We start from the raw sequence: 17055 nt of genomic DNA, 5'->3' as shown, positions 1-17055 counted from the left end.
TATCCAATACAGGTAGTCCCCGGGTTATGACGTACAGGACTTAAATGATTTCAACTTTACGACGCCTGAGTCTCGTCACTGTTTTGTTTTACTTTGTTTTGCTCCTTTATTCCACTGTATTTTTACGGACTGTAACTTCGCCTGCTAATTCCCACTAGCAGTTCTGGGGTTCCTGTCTATCCGTCCTGGGAGTGGATCTCTCCTGACTGTGGTACTCCCCGAGGTTTCTCATTTTTCTCCCAATTGACTCTGGAGTTTTTGGAGTTTTTCCTTGCCGGCATGGAGGGTCTTAAGGATAGGGGATACCCAGGACTTGAACTGTATCTATTCATTTTTGTTGCTTCATTTCTGTAAAGCCCTTTGAGACATTGTTGTTGTGATTTAGGGCTATACAAATAAAATTGAATTGAATTGAATTTTAATTTTTTTAAATGTTGACTTTTGTTTTGTGATGCATGCTTTTATTTTGGTGCAGGGAGCATAGAGCAGGTTGTACTTACGCACACAAAACCATTTACACACCCGGCCACCCCACACACAGCAGTAACAGCACACGCACATATGAGGAAGCAGCCGAATGAAGAGGGGACAATCTGCGCACACATTTGTTGCTTGTGTAGCATCCGGAGGTGACGGATGTACAGTGCCTTGCAAAAGTATTCGGCCCCCTTGAACCTTGCAACCTTTCGCCACATTTCAGGCTTCAAACATAAAGATATAAAATTTTAATTTTTTATCAAGAATCAACAACAAGTGGGACACAATCGTGAAGTGGAACAAAATTTATTGGATAATTTAAACTTTTTTAACAAATAAAAAACTGAAAAGTGGGGCGTGCAATATTATTCGGCCCCCTTGCGTTAATACTTTGTAGCGCCACCTTTTGCTCCAATTACAGCTGCAAGTCGCTTGGGGTATGTTTCTATCAGTTTTGCACATCGAGAGACTGACATTCTTGCCCATTCTTCCTTGCAAAACAGCTCGAGCTCAGTGAGGTTGGATGGAGAGTGTTTGTGAACAGCAGTCTTCAGCTCTTTCCACAGATTCTCCATTGGATTCAGGTCTGGACTTTGACTTGGCCATTCTAACACCTGGATACGTTTATTTATGAACCATTCCACTGTAGATTTGGCTTTATGTTTTGGATCATTGTCCTGTTGGAAGATAAATCTCCGTCCCAGTCTCAGGTCTTGTGCAGATACCAACAGGTTTTCTTCCAGAATGTTCCTGTATTTGGCTGAATCCATCTTCCCGTCAATCTTAACCATCTTCCCTGTCCCTGCTGAAGAAAAGCAGGCCCAAACCATGATGCTGCCACCACCATGTTTGACAGTGGGGATGGTGTGTTCAGGGTGATGAGCTGTGTTGCTTTTACGCCAAACATATCGTTTTGCATTGTGGCCAAAAAGTTCAATTTTGGTTTCATCTGACCAGAGCACCTTCTTCCACATGTTTGGTGTGTCTACCAGGTGGCTTGTGGCAAACTTTAAACGAGACTTTTTATGGATATCTTTGAGAAATGGCTTTCTTCTTGCCACTCTTCCATAAAGGCCAGATTTGTGCAGTGTACGACTGATTGTTGTCCTATGGACAGACTCTCCCACCTCAGCTGTAGATCTCTGCAGTTCATCCAGAGTGATCATGGGCCTCTTGGCTGCATCTCTGATCAGTTTTCTCCTTGTTTGAGAAGAAAGTTTGGAAGGACGGCTGGGTCTTGGTAGATTTGCAGTGGTCTGATGCTCCTTCCATTTCAATCTGATGGCTTGCACAGTGCTCCTTGAAATGTTTAAAGCTTGGGAAATCTTTTTGTATCCAAATCCGGCTTTAAACTTCTCCACAACAGTACCTCGGACCTGCCTGGTGTGTTCCTTGGTTTTCATAATGCTCTCTGCACTTTAAACAGAACCCTGAGACTATCACAGAGCAGGTGCATTTATACGGAGACTTGATTACACACAGGTGGATTCTATTTATCATCATCGGTCATTTAGGACAACATTGGATCATTCAGAGATCCTCACTGAACTTCTGGAGTGAGTTTGCTGCACTGAAAGTAAAGGGGCCGAATAATATTGCACGCCCCACTTTTCAGTTTTTTATTTGTTAAAAAAGTTTAAATTATCCAATAAATGTTGTTCCACTTCACGATTGTGTCCCACTTGTTGTTGAGTCTTGACAAAAAAATTAAATTTCATATCTTTATGTTTGAAGCCTGAAATGTGGCGAAAGGTTGCAAGATTCAAGGGGGCCGAATACTTTTGCAAGGCACTGTATATAACCGCTTTTGTACTGTTTATTGTGCATTTTCAATTGTGGTCGAATACTTGGGCCAAGTTCATGTGATTGTCTTTGATGATCTTTGGACGCTAACTTACTAACTACCATGCTAATTGTTTGTTATTGCTGTATCAAAAGCTACTTCTAAACGCATATTTGAATTCCTGTTATTGACGATGAGACTGATTTATTTTAGTTTCATTCTGCAAGTGTTGGATGTCATGAGCAGCTGAATAAAGTGAGAAAACCACACGGACGTCTGACAGTCATTTCTGAGCTTAGCTCGCAGTCTAGCTAGGACAGAACAATGACAAATAGATTAGACTAAGGGGGTCTTTAAGGACCTCGTTCGTAACCTTACAAACGAGTTCCCTTCCTCTGCTTGTGATGTAACCCGAATAGCCTTATAAATCAGAATTAACGTACGTTGTTTTCGGCCGATATCGTTGTGAGCGTCTCTTTACAGTCTTACCACCGCTGCTGAGTCATCTCACCAGTGGCGCCTCCAGAAATTTTTCATAGGGGTGGCCAGATTGGGCCACTTAAAATCTTGGGGTGGCACACCAAAACTAAGGTGCCGTTTACTTGGTGACTCTCCGAGAATACGAAAAATTTCAAATTTGCATTTGCATTTGCGTCTCCATTTGAACAATGTCGCAATTTTGCATGAAAACGATGTAGTATTCATGCCAGACCCTAGGGTCAGTGCAGATTTACAGGGCGACAGAGAATGATGCACTTTGACCCCACCAAGCTCCCTCAGCCCGGAAAAAAATATGCCCGCCCACTCGACGCAATGTCATTTTTCTTTTGTTCAAAAAGGCAAAAAATTTGAAACGTTCAACATATTTAATTTAAAGCAGTAAATCAAAGCTGACATTCCACCATATTTGCTGTTTTTAATGTTTAGTAGCACCACTGCGCACGCCCAACGTGACGTGTACGAGTGCTGACGTTACGGCGCGGTGTCACGCCGCAAGGGCCTTTGATATGCATGCCGAGGAAGCCCCCCACAACCGGATTCTTCCATTTTGGAGGCAGGATTCAGAATTTTTCGTCTTCGCCGACACCATATGCACGCGAGGCGAGTCCGCTACTCAGTCATTGCGTCTTTGTGTCGCAGAGTCGCCATGTAAACTGCCCCTAAAAGCCATAATTTCAGGTTTTCATTATATTATTGCAGTAAAAAGGTCAGGGGAAAACTATCAGAAAGACTTAAGGACACGGCTACTGATATACTTTGGTGTATTGTGTAATATTTGATGTTACTAATGATTTAATGTGCATTGTCCATAACTGTCCAGTCAACATTTTGAGTTCCACAACAATTCTGTTTTATTGTGTTATGCATATATTAGGAATAAGGTGTACATTTAACAAAACAAAATAATTACTGGGGAAAAGCAGGTGCTGGCAGATTTGCATTTGGGATGAAATGCATAACTGATGCTACAACAATCTAACGATATACTGGCAAGCGGGGTGGCCAGTGGGGTGGCCAACAAATTTATAGGGGTGGCCGTGGCCACCCCCTGGGGGCACCACTGCGTCTCACCACCCTGCTGTCATGGGCCGTTCACATGGTGCGCTCCAAGAATATGACAATTTCATGTTTGCATTTATATGGTTCCGTCTCCATTCAAACAATGTCGCAATCCCGCGGGAACACAAAGAAGTATTCATGCCAAGAGGGCAGTGCAGTTTTACAAGGCGACAGCCAATGATGCACTTCCTTGACAACAACATCCTCAGCCCGGAAGACAACATGAAGCAACTCGAAGCTCTGTCCAATGACACTGTCTTTTTTCTATTCATTTTTGTTTTTACGGTCAAATTGTTTGGCATATTGTCCTCACGAGTTAACGTAGCTAATCAATTTGAATGTTTAATTATTTATTGATTTTTGAAAATGTTATTTATCAGTATCAATTGGTCAAAAAATGTATCTTGAGTGTATTTTTACAGGATGAGAGTGTCCCCTTGGGACATAGCCAATGTGCATTTCTGTATTTTCAGTTTTTTAAGAATATTGTATTAATTCATCAATTCATTTATAGCATAGAATTAAAAAAAGAAACATGAATGATTTTTATCTTTTACATTTATAGACCCTACCCACGTGACGTCACAACTCCGCTCTCCTGAATGGTACCGCCCAATTGTCCGCCAAAACATAGTGTTAACCTGTTACGGCTACGTACATTCCTCCTATTTACGGCGTGTTTTTCTGCTCCTTAACATTAATAATCAAAATGGTGAAGGCGTGTGTGGCTGTTGGTTGCACTAACAGAGAAGATGGAAGGAGAGACTTGAAGTTTTACCGTATTCCGAGGGATCCAAAGAGGAGAGCGAAATGGACGGCTGCAATTCGACGTGAAAACTGGGCACCAAAAAATCACCACAGACTATGTAGTAGTCATTTTATATCCGGTAAGATGCATTTAAGATATACTTAGAGGGTTTTGGGCTGACAAATAACCACAATTAAGATCATTGCTAGGCTAATCGCCGACAACATACACGTATGTATGTAGTGAGAGTGCTATCGCTAAACCATATAAACATTAAAAGCCTTAACTCCATTGACAAACGACATGAAATACATTAGACTTGACAGTGGATGTTAGCAATAACAAAAGATTTTGAATTGAAAATTTCGTAACTCACCTTTCCAAGCACAAGATAGATTCCTGCCGAATTTTCGTGGACGAGGACCTGTTTCACTCAACCAACAACGAAGTATTTATAAGCCTCCAAGCTCTTGAAGTTTTTCAAATTTTCGTGAGAATAGGCTGATTTTGTGTGGACAAGATAATTGTAAATATCAGCGTAGCAGATGTCAGGCAGACAGGGCGAAGACAGTGGGTCGAAAAACATCAATTTGGGCATCAAATATGGATCTGGCGACTGTATAGAACGAAGCTTTTCCACATAACGCCTTTTATGCAACACATCCAGTGAGTTTACGGCATCAGAAAGCACCGGGTCTTCCATGAAATGCATTTTAAATTCCTCGATCAATTGAAACCAATGCTAATACAGAGACAAAATGACGGACAAGTGGGCGGAACCATACAGCGAGCACGTGGTTTTGTGACGTCGGTGGGTAGGGTCTATAGCCATCTTTAACATATTGTAGCGGACCGTGTGGGTTGCTGTGGGCACACTCTTCGTGGTAGACAAGACTCAGTAGACTTGTGCTCTTTTGGGCGAAGCCGTCCCGACTCTTTATTGAACCGCCAACCACTCAATAACAACCACTTTTTCCCTCTCTTTTTGCACTCGACTCCCGCGCTTGCGCACGTCATCAACATGACACACATTTAACCGTTACAGGAGTCTCCCCTCACAAAAAGAAATGTCCACATTTCGATGCAAAATACAATTTTTTTTTTTTTTTTTCCCACTCAGATAACAAATACAATAAAACATTGGTACATAAACAACAACAAATCACACACAAAAGAACATGTGAAAACAGACCAACAGAATTTTTTGTTTGTTTTGTTTTTGTTTTTTTTTTGTTTTGTTTTTTATATAACACAGTCTAAACAAACACAAGGCCCAGCAAAGGCACAAATTAGCCCCACAAATAATCCTTCGACCAGACAGGGGGTCTTAGCAGCCTACCGGTCCGCGATTGACTTGGACCTGAGTCCGCTGAGGCAGGAGCGACATCGGAAGTCGAATCGGGATTGAAAATGCTGTAGGAGTCCCCACCAGATAGGTGACCGCCAGTAGGACTACCTGGTGCAGTAGTACCCCCTGGTGGTACCAGTGAAGGGGAAGGGGAGGGACACACTGCCTCTGAAATCCCTGCGGGGACGGCCACCGGCAGGCTGTAACGCCGCAACCGGTCATAATGAATTGTTTGCAACGATTTGTCCTCCCCAAATGGACTACCAATTACATAAGTGACTCCAACCTCATCATTCTTATCCATACGACGCTTAATCACGAAAGGTCCCTTCCAATGAGGAGCCAGCTTACGTCGGAATTCTGGAGGGTCATTTAGCCAAACGAGATCCCCAACCTCATAAGGTTCATGTCTCAACTTGGCGTCGTAAAAGGCCTTTTGCTTCTCGCTCGCAACAATATTGTTATCTTTAGCTCGGCAAAAAGCAGTCTCTAAACGCAAGAGGAGATGTTCAACAAAGTCTCCATGGGGCCCATCACCTAGTCCCCTATGCCCTGACGCCCCAAGCACCACATCAACCGGTGTACGGGCCTCCCTGCCATGCGTAAGGAAGTAGGGTGTGAAACCTGTGCTCGAGTGCACGCTCGTATTGTAAGCAAACGCTACTTGTAGCAGGAACGAGTCCCACTCCCCTTCACAGGACAAAAGGATTTTTGCCAATTGATCAATCAGTGTCCTATTGAACCTCTCAACCATGCCGTCAGATTTTGGGTTGTAGGGTGTGGTATGCGTTTTCTTCACCCCGAGCCTACAACACAAATTCCTCACCACGTCTGACTCAAATTGTCTCCCCATATCCGTGTGTAATGTTTCCATCACCCCATGTTCCAAGATATAATTTTGGAAAAGACAGTCAGCAACTGTGGTGGCCTTTTGATCACACATGGCATAGAGGTTGACAAATTTAGTGAAGTAGTCCTCAACAACCAGCACATATCGATTACCCCTGGATGTTATTGGCAACTCGAGTATATCGGCCGCCACTCGTTGGAAAGGCCGTTCAGCCTGTGAAGATCTCATAGGAGCATGATGTTTGGGAACAGGTGATTTTCTCTGCTGACAAGCATAACACTGCTCACACCACGCTTTGATATCCTTAGACATGGTGGGCCAATAACAAACACTTCTGGCGCGCGACACTACACGTTCATAGGCAAGGTGAGCGGTTAACGGAGTGCCATGTAAATGCTTGAGGACCTCGGGAACTAACACAGTGGGGACAACTACCTGAGAAGTCTGACCCACCTCAGATAGCCACACGCACCTGCACAAAAGCCCGTCGATGGAAGCCAAACGGTGGAATTCACGCCACAGCCTCCTCAAAGACTGCGAGGCAGCCTTCAACTTCCACCGAGGGGGTCTCCGGCCCTCTGCCAGCCAGCCCAAAACCTGGCCAATGTCAGCGTCACCCTGTTGGAGCTCCTTGATATTCGAGCCATCATGGGACAAAGTATAAATTAGAGACTGATCCCCAGAAGACGGGGAGATTGAATTTGGACAAAGACCGGGACTCAAACAGGGATCCGCACCAGGAGCAGTGGTAGGAGACTCCACACCGCACACCGACCCACGGGTGTTTACACTCTCCGTCTGGGTACCTGAATCGACAAGAATGTGGGTCGCAGCATGAGTATTATTTTCATTCATCAATTCTGAACCAGGGATGGGTCTACGTGAGAGACTGTCAGCATTAGTATGTTGAGCGCCCACTTTGTGCACAACTACCCAGTCATAGGGATCAAGTTCGAGGGCCCAACGACTGCGACGCCCAGTTTGGTCATGATCAATAGGCAGTCGCCGAAGGCCCACAAGTGGCTGATGGTCTGTTATAATGGTGAAAGGACTAAAGCCAAGATAATGCCTGAAATTACGCACTGCCCAGACTATCGCCCACAACTCTCGGTCATACGTAGACCACCGCCGTTCGACGGCCGTGAGAGAGCGGCTAGCGTACGCCACTACTCTCTCACCACCATCTGTATTTTGTGCTAACACAGCCCCAACAGCCACCTGAGACGCATCCGTATCCAGGAGGAAACGATGTGAAAAGTCGGGGTGCCTCATAATGGGCTCAGCACAGAGAGCGGCTCGGAGGAACTCAAACGCCTCTTGACACTCCGTGGTCCAATTAAATGGGACATGTTTACCTGTGAGCTGACTGAGGGGAAAAGCGTGCTGGGCAAAACCTTTCACGAACCTCCGATAGTAGGAACAGAGTCCTAAGAACGCGCGGACCTCCGTAGCCGATCGAGGCACGGGCCAAAACCTCACTTTATCCGTATTTCTGGGATCCGGGCGAAGACCTTCTGCCGACACCACATGACCCAGGAAGACGACATGATCGCGAGCTACAAAGCACTTTTTCGCGTTTAACCGCAGGCCAGCAGCTCCAACCCGAGAAAATACTTCATCCAGCGCGGCAAGATGTTCTTCAAATGACCTACTGAAAATGAGAATGTCGTCAAGATACACCATGCAAATGTGCCAAGGCAGCCCCTTCAACACCAATTCCATAACGCGCTGGAATGTTGCTGGGGCATTCGTGAGCCCCATTGGCATCGATTTAAATTGGTATAGACCCTGGCCTGTTGTAAAGGCAGTTTTTTCCCGATCCCACCGCTGCCACCAATGTAGCGGACCGTGTGGGTTGCTGTGGGCACACTCTTCGTGGTAGACAAAACTCAGTAGACTTGTGCTCTTTTGGGCGAAGCCGTCCCGACTCTTTATTGAACCGCCAACCACTCAATAACAACCACTTTTTCCCTCTCTTTTTGCACTCGACTCCCGCGCTTGCGCACGTCATCAACATGAGACACATTTAACCGTTACAATATGTTTAATCAAATTGATGTGAAAAAAACCTGCTTTGTGTGGAGGCTTCTTACCAACAGCGACCTCTCCTGGTCGTCCCTTCCTCTCGCCTCGATGTTTTTTTCCTTGCACTCTTTTCGTATTTTTGGCATAATTAGGTCTCATGGTTGGAGGAGGAAAAAAATGAAAGTGATAACTAGAATGCGGATATGTTGATCATATTTATTGAACATTTCTGAAGTCCAGTGATGTGAAGTAGTGATGAAACTTCCAAACGCTTCGACGTATAATGCTGAAGTTTCAGCACCTGAACGTTTCTACTTCCGGTTCACTTGACGCAACTTGCTATCTTTCGTGTTCCCTTCTAACCAAAACAAGCTCCTTCAAATCATTCTCATTTTGTAAGTACCAAAATCTTGTGGGTTAAAACCTCCCATTTTAAAGCGTAGTGGAAGTCGTTTGGCTTGATGTTGAAGCTTCGATGGCTTACCCAAGTTACTTTAGCTTAGCTTGCTAGCTAAGACACGTTAACGCCAGTTCCGATTTGTAAAGTTGTGTTTTAAGTCGATCGGTTAACATGAGAGTGATTACATTTGATTGTGTAAAACGCTTCTCGACCTAGGATGCGACAAATTACTACTGACTGAAGGCCAACGCAATCCCAAACAATAAGTCAAAGAGTAGAGACGTGGAAAATGAGAGGAAATCCAGGTCACGAAGAACAACTGGAAAACAAAAGAAAATGAGGGTAAGATCATGACATTGTTGTATTTTTCATGCAATATCAGACTCGTTTGATGTGATTGTTATCAGTGATTGTGACTGTAGGAGCCCATATCTGACTTGCGATACAAGGCTCATGATAACAATGATCTCATGCCATGGTGATAACACAATCATTAATAAATGAGCTGGAAATTATTTGGTTATATTGTACAAAACAGTGTTGTTTTCGTCAACAATGACGACAACGAAAATACTCCGTCAACGAACACTTTTTTTCATGACGATGACGAGACAATAACGAGCTAAAAACCTGTTTTGGGTGACTAAAACATAACCGGCCTCATGCCAGTTTTCGTCTGACGGGACAAAAATGCACAATGATTTCGGTCACATGTTCACAATGTATGATATTTACAGAGGTACACACGGCTTTAATCGTCATTGACACACAAAACATGACAACGAAACTGCATTCGATCGGGCCATTGCAGATCGATCCGCGCTTCTCTCTCTTCTTTAGAAATTACAGAGCAAGTTACAATGTGCACTACACATATCATACAAAATAGCAGGGATATAACACGAAGCACAGTGTCTTGAGAGATTAAAACATAATTAGATGGATGCCACATGTCGTCTGACCACACGAAAATGAGATAAAAATTCGCCATAGGATTCCGTCATAAATTTACAACGTGTGATGTTTTCTTTCTGGATGTGTAGTCAGCATGCATTTAGCAGTGTTTGGTCTTGTCACTCATGTGACGTGCTGCGCTTCCCCTCCGCCCCCGTCCCGCACACACATGCTTACTCACCAGCCAGTGAGTAAGCCTGTGCCCATTCCAGACACCTTTTGTGAAACATATGTGTCAGGTGCAAAATATTAAATGTGATGGTTCACTGATTGTCACTGTTTGCATACTATCCTCATTAAAATACGAAAATCTGTAAATGTTTGGGTGTTTTTAGTTAAAGCAGACACTGTTTTTTTATCTGTGTGATTTTGACAAAGATCAGATCACATTTGATACGAAAGCGAACCAGACCGGATTTGAAATGGTCCACTTCTATGCGACCTGTCGCATTCACACCATCAAGTTAATGCCTCACTCGAGTCGGAAAAACACGAAAAAATCATATTCGTGCATTAAGACCTGCAGTGTGAACCTAGCCTTAGTTAATTCATCTATGTACAAGTCCTTCTCATAAAAGGCTTGAACTACAAACGTTGTGTGTTTAATTTTTATCAATATATTATTAGGGTTGTTCCGATCATGTTTTTTTGCTCCCGATCCGATCCCGATCGTTTTAGTTTGAGTATCTGCCGAGCCCGATATTTCCCGATCCGATTGCTTTTTTTTTGCTCCCGATTCAATTCCAATCATTCCCGATAATTTTTCCCGATCATATACATTTTGGCAATGCATTAAGAAAAAAAATGAATAAAACTCGGACGAATATATACATTCATCATACAGTACATAAGTACTGTATTTGTTTATTATGACAATAAATCCAAAAGATGGCATTTACATTATTAACATTCTTTCTGTGAGAGGGATCCACGGATAGAAAGACTTGTGACTTTGTATATTGCGACTAAATATTGCCATCTAGTGTATTTGTTGAGCTTTCAGTAAATGATACTGCAGCCATGCCCCAATGCATGATGGGAAGTGGAACCATGATGGGAAGTAAAACCATGACTGTGCGTCGTGCTACCAATGTATATATCTTCTCTGCTTTGGGAAATAACTCAAGGTGTTAAGACAAAGATCAATTGCCACCTTGCTTCCCCACATTGCTTCCAATAATATTTCTAATCATAGGGAGAGGGATTGCAAGGTTTTAGCCAATTGAAGAAAGGCTCTAAAGGCTGCCAAAATTCACTCTACTCATTATGCGCTTTTATCTCTCTATATATGTAAAACGGAGTCATTATAGACCGAGCACGACAATGAGTGAGAGGGTCGTGCAGCGCATATATTAATTGCGTTAGACATCTCTATATATTATATCACAACATGCTATTTTTGGAGAAGGACCTGATTATTTCTGTCCATATTATTAAAAAATGCAATCTGAATATCATGGAAAAAGCTCAACTAGCAAATCAAGTGATTTTTTTTTTTTACCCAGTGTCCTGCAGATGTCGCTGTAGAAGATCTTCCCCCTGAAAAGCACGATGCCCTACATATTAAACAGGAGGAGGAATCGGAGATGCTGTACATCAAACAGGAGGCGGAGTCAGAAACTCCCTACGTCAAAGAAGAACAGGAAGATGATATCTCCAAGTTTCCAAAGACTGTCAGTTTGAAGAGCGAAGAAGATGAAGGTCCGAGCGAAGCAGCGAAAACTTCAAGCGACAGCTCTTTTCAACACCTAACAACAAAAGGAGAGGGACGATCGCAACCGGACCGCCTCTTAGCTCCGCTTTCGGACAGCGAAGAAATAACTTCACATTCTTCTGAATTTAATACCGACGAGGATGATGATGACTTTGACCAAAATGCTTCAAAATCTTTAAAAAAGTCATCATTGAAAAGAGACACAAAAGAATGTGTGGGTGGGAAACCGTTTGGCTGCCCACTTTGTGACAAAGGATTTTCTCGGAAGAATCGGTTAAAAATACATTTAAGAATACACACTGGAGAAAAGCCTTTTGTCTGCACATGTTGTGGTAAAAGATTCACCGAGAAGGGAGGTTTACAAAAACACACACGTACACACACTGGAGAAAAGCCTTTTGTCTGCACATGTTGTGGTAAAAGATTCAGAGACAAGGCAAATTTAAAGAAACACATCAGGACACACAGTGTAGAAAAGCCTTTTGTCTGCACATATTGTGGTAAAAGATTCACAGAGAAGCAAAATTTAAAGAGACACGAAAAAACACACACCGTAGAAAAGCCTTTTCCCTGCTCGGTTTGCGAGAAAAGATTTTCTTCCGAGGCTGATTTAGAAAAGCATCAGCGTGCGCACACTGGAGAAAAGCCTTTTGTCTGCACACATTGTGGTAAAAGATTCACCGAGAAGGGAGGTTTAAAAAAACACACAAGCACACACACTCTAGAAAAGCCTTTTCCCTGCTCAGTTTGCGAGAAAAGATTTTCTTCCGAGGCTGATTTAGAAAAGCATCAGCGTACACACACTGGAGAAAAGCCTTTTATCTGCACTTATTGTGGTAAAAGATTCACAGTGAAGAAAACTCTAAACATACACACACGCACACACACTGGGGAAAAGCCTTTTGGCTGCACATTTTGTGGTAAAAAATTCACCGACAAAGGAAATTTAAGCAAACACACACGCACACACACTGGAGAAAAGCCTTTTGTCTGCACATGTTGTGGTAAAAGATTCAGCGACAAGGGAAATTTAAAGAAACACATAAGGACACACACTGTAGAAAAGCCTTTTGTCTGCACATGTTGTGGTAAAAGATTCACCCAGAAGGGACATTTAAACAAACACACACGCACACACACTGTAGAAAAGCCTTTTTCCCTGGTCAGTTTGCCATAAAAGATTCTGTCAGAAGGAAACTTTAATCAGACAACACACTAGAGAGAAACCGTTTGCCTGCTGAATTTGTGGTAAAAGATTCGCATTAATTAACAATCGCATTAACAGTAAAATAAACCTTTCAATGTCCTTATTCAGTTTCCTATGAGTCTCTTTTGAAAATCGTTTTTTTCAAACGATTTTGGAGGTCCTGTTCTTTTTCACAACTATCCAATACAGGTAGTCCCGGATTACGACGTACCTGGCTTACACGATTTCGACTTTACAACGCCGGATGTTTTTTTTTTTTTTTTTTGGTGTTAATTTGGACTTTTGTGTGATGCACGGTTTTGTCTTGGCACAGTAAGCCTAGAGCAGGCATTACTAATGGCACGCCAATAAGGGAGCATGTACACACAAGAAGAACGTATTTGCACACATGTAGACAAGTCCATGGGCACATGCAAACATGAGGAAGAGCGCATTTGGTTTCTGCGCAGCCAAGCAAGAGAGAGAGGTGCAAGCCTGCGTGACATTTCGTGCTTGTGAAGCATCCACAGAGGCTGTATGTAACAATTTTGTATGGTTTATTGTAGGTGTTTTACGAAAAAGTCAAGGTTCGCAGTGAGTCAGCAACAGGCACACTTTTGCTTAATAGACAATGTTTATTGATTAGAAATTGCAAATAAAATGAATAAATGAAGTTTTATTGATTACAATCCCACAAAAGCAAGCAAAAACAAGCATAACACAGAATAACCACAACGCTAGGTCGAGATTGTCCGTCTAAAAACCCCCACGATGCAGTTAAAACACACAAGCACAAGAAACAATGACGCTAGATAAATCAGTTGTCGAAGTTAAAATACCCCCACACCAAAGTTAAAACGCAACGAGTTCCCCGATAATGAACCAAGCTCCTACCTGTCGACAATGAACGGAGGGCCACACGTTCCTGGTCTGAGCAATCAGGGAACCACTGCCGAGTGATTGACGCGTAAAATCCTACGACCGACCCTGGTGTGGCCCGGAAATGTCCGCTCTTTAGCTAAACTGCGCCAGAGTGGCGAGAATAACCTGATAAGAAGTAACAGTCAGTCCAAAAGAATGTGTGCACCTAGAGCACACAGCTAGTTACTCTTACTCTCAAAGACAGTTATTACTAGTCATACAATATATGTGCAGTTATTGCTATATGTGTGTAGTCATATATGTAGAACACAATTCGGGTCATTAAAAAGGTCACAAAGGTCATACAAGTGTTTTTTTTCTCCATTCAGTAGGGGTGTGACAAAATATCGAAATGGTGATATATCGTGATACTTTGTATCCCAAAAGGTTATCGATACGCTCCTGCCAAGAATCGAGATATCGTTTTAAAAAGGTGTCAAGGGCTATTTGCAGGCCATGACATTGACTGGATGAGTCTTTCTCCAAGGAAAGCTGTCTATAATTTCAGTGTAAACTTGTGCATTTATTGAAGATTTAACCACAGCCATCTCCCCAGTGCCTTTGTCCTGACATGCGGCCCCATATCATCAAGGACTGAGGGAATTTTGATGTCTTCTTCAGGCAGTCATCTTTGTAAATCTCACTGGAACGACACCAAATAGAAGTTCCAGCATCATCACCTTGTCAACAGTCAAGAATCTGTATTGGACAAGGTGTCAAGAATCTACATTGGACAAGGTGATGATGCTGGAACTTTTGTTTGGTGCTGTTCCAGTGAGACCTTAAATGGCCCCAAGTTACCTAGCATTGACTGCCACTGACAGCCACCATAGACGTTCAAATGGATTGGACGTCTACTAGTGATAAACTAATTCCAATTCACACTAGTAGCTCGTTTTTCTGTTTAGTTGTTTGTAGAATATCCTAGAATGATTTCCTGACCAATGTATCGATAATCGTTGTATCACCATTATCGTCAGATCATCGTTATCGTGAGCTTTGTATCGCAAATCGTATCGTATCGTGAGGTACTAAGAGGTTCCCACTCTTAGTTTATTGTGCATTTCCAATTGTGGTTGAATACTTTAGGCAAGTTGATGTCATTATTTTGGATGATGTGCGAATGCCAACTGATACATGCTAATCGTGTGGCTTGTTATTGATGTATCAGCAGCTAGTTATAAATGCTAATTTGAATTGCTGTTATTGAAGATGAAACTGACGTTATTTCATTTTTATTTCAGTTACATTCTGTGTGAATGTTATTCGTGCTTATAAAACACATAACTGCTGTGTGTGTTCGTGTGCTCTATTTCTTTGAACATAATACAAAAGAGTTTCTGTAAACTGTCTTATCAGATTTTCACTCCCTTTTCATGCCAGCTACAGCTAGTTTTCCAAGGTTGTAATTCACGATGTTTTTCGGTGGAAAACCACCAGAGTTGATACCAAAGTTTCACTTTCGTTTTCGTTGGTATCGTTTCACAGTAAGCATCCTTAGGTAACGCCCTTTCAACAGTATAAATGTCCAGCCTCTATTGTACTCCTGCGTGTTCACAGCACCTGGCTGGAGCACACTGTTGTACCCTGGATATATATCCTGTTCATAAAGTCTTCGAAGCAGGCAATCCTTGGATGTTTGATTCATTATTCTAATTTTGAGCTATTTGTTGATACTTGTCTCGTAGTTCAAAATTGAATTTCCCTGACATTCTGCAAGTGTTGATGTCATGAGCAGCTAAATAAAGTCAGCAAACCACACGGATGTCTGTCATCAATATTTCGGAGCTTAGCTCGCTGTCAGCTAGGACTTTGCTCCAATGTCTGGGCGAGGACGGTACTATTACGTAGAATACATGTTTTTGGATAGTTATTTTGAGATTTGGGGCATATTATACAGTGCTCTCCATAATTATTGGCACCCCTGGTTACGATGTGTTTTTTAGCTTCTAATAATTTTTTTTAAAAATTCAAATAATATGGGACCTTAATGGAAAAAAAGAGAAAAATCCAACCTTCAATACAAGTGCCTTTATTCAGTGGGAAAAAAATCCCACATAAATAATTATTTGACATCAAATAATGTGTGTCACAATTATTAGCACCCCTGGTGTTAATACTTTGTACAACCCCCTTTTGCCAACAAAACAAGGTCTGGGGACTGAGATGGCCATGGGAGGAACTTGATTTTGTGTCTGGTGAACCATTTCTGTGTAGATTTGGCCATATGTTTAGGGTCATTGTCTTGCTGAAAGACCCAGTGACAACCCATCTTCAGCTTTCGGGCAGAGGGCAACAGATTTTGATTTAAAATGTCCTGGTATTTCAAAGTATTCATGATGCCATGCACCCTAACAAGGTTCCCAGGGCCTTTGGAAGCGAAACAGCCCCACAGCATCACTGACCCACCCCCATACTTCACAGTGGGTATGAGGTGCTTTTCAGCATGCGCATCTTTCGTGGCACGCCAGACCCACTTAGAGTATTTGGTTCCAAAAAGCTCAATCTTTGTCTCATCTGACCAAAGCACACGGTCCCATTTGAAGCCTGGGACTACCTCGGGTAGTAAAACGGTATTTTGACTACAGCAAGAGATTGGCAGTTACTGGTGGACCTCAGACGACAGCTGAAGTTTTCCAGCCACATCGCTGTCACCACAGTGTCCACCAAGCAAGCGGTGTTGCTGAATTTAAAGGTCCAATGGGAAGATCAATTGGCGAAAGCCTTTGATGGAATGTCTTCCAGTTGAGGTCGAATTCAGGGGTTTCACTGCCCGTTTTTTAGCCAGGCCCTTCATTATTTTAGGCATCAAGGGAGAGAGGAAGAGGAGAGGCATCCGCTGTATCACCAATGTTGGCAGAGACTTCCTCAAGTTGCCTGTGGCTCAAAAGAAAAGAGCTGTGGTGTCATAGCAGCGAGCCATCCGGATCCAGGTCGGGGTCTGATCACCCCGGGTTGGGTCAACTGAGGAGAATTTATGATGTTGAAAGACCTGTAACATCTAATGATTCCAGGAAGATCAAGTTCTTTCAAGATGTGTGACTGTAATTAAAAAAAAAAAAATTGTTTTGTTTTTTGCTTTTCTCTGT

The 17055-nt window shown here is 42.7% G+C and overlaps 1 protein-coding gene across 1 annotated transcript; it reads left to right on the top strand.

Annotated features, from left to right (window-relative positions):
- Window positions 1–8987: 8987 nt before the first annotated feature.
- Window positions 8988–15263, top strand: LOC130926563 (gastrula zinc finger protein XlCGF57.1-like). Its single transcript, XM_057851506.1, has 3 exons — window positions 8988–9186; window positions 9408–9533; window positions 11651–15263. The coding sequence occupies exons 2-3, from the start codon at window positions 9528–9530 to the stop codon at window positions 13034–13036; spliced, it is 1392 nt and encodes a 463-aa protein (XP_057707489.1). The 5' UTR covers window positions 8988–9186; window positions 9408–9527; the 3' UTR covers window positions 13037–15263.
- The last annotated feature ends 1792 nt before the right edge of the window (window positions 15264–17055 follow it).

This window comes from Corythoichthys intestinalis, chromosome 1 (assembly GCF_030265065.1).
Source record: "Corythoichthys intestinalis isolate RoL2023-P3 chromosome 1, ASM3026506v1, whole genome shotgun sequence".
NCBI classification, from domain to species: domain Eukaryota; kingdom Metazoa; phylum Chordata; class Actinopteri; order Syngnathiformes; family Syngnathidae; genus Corythoichthys; species Corythoichthys intestinalis.
The sequence above is the reverse complement of the archived record's forward strand: the minus strand, read 5'-3'. Positions and strand labels throughout refer to the sequence as shown.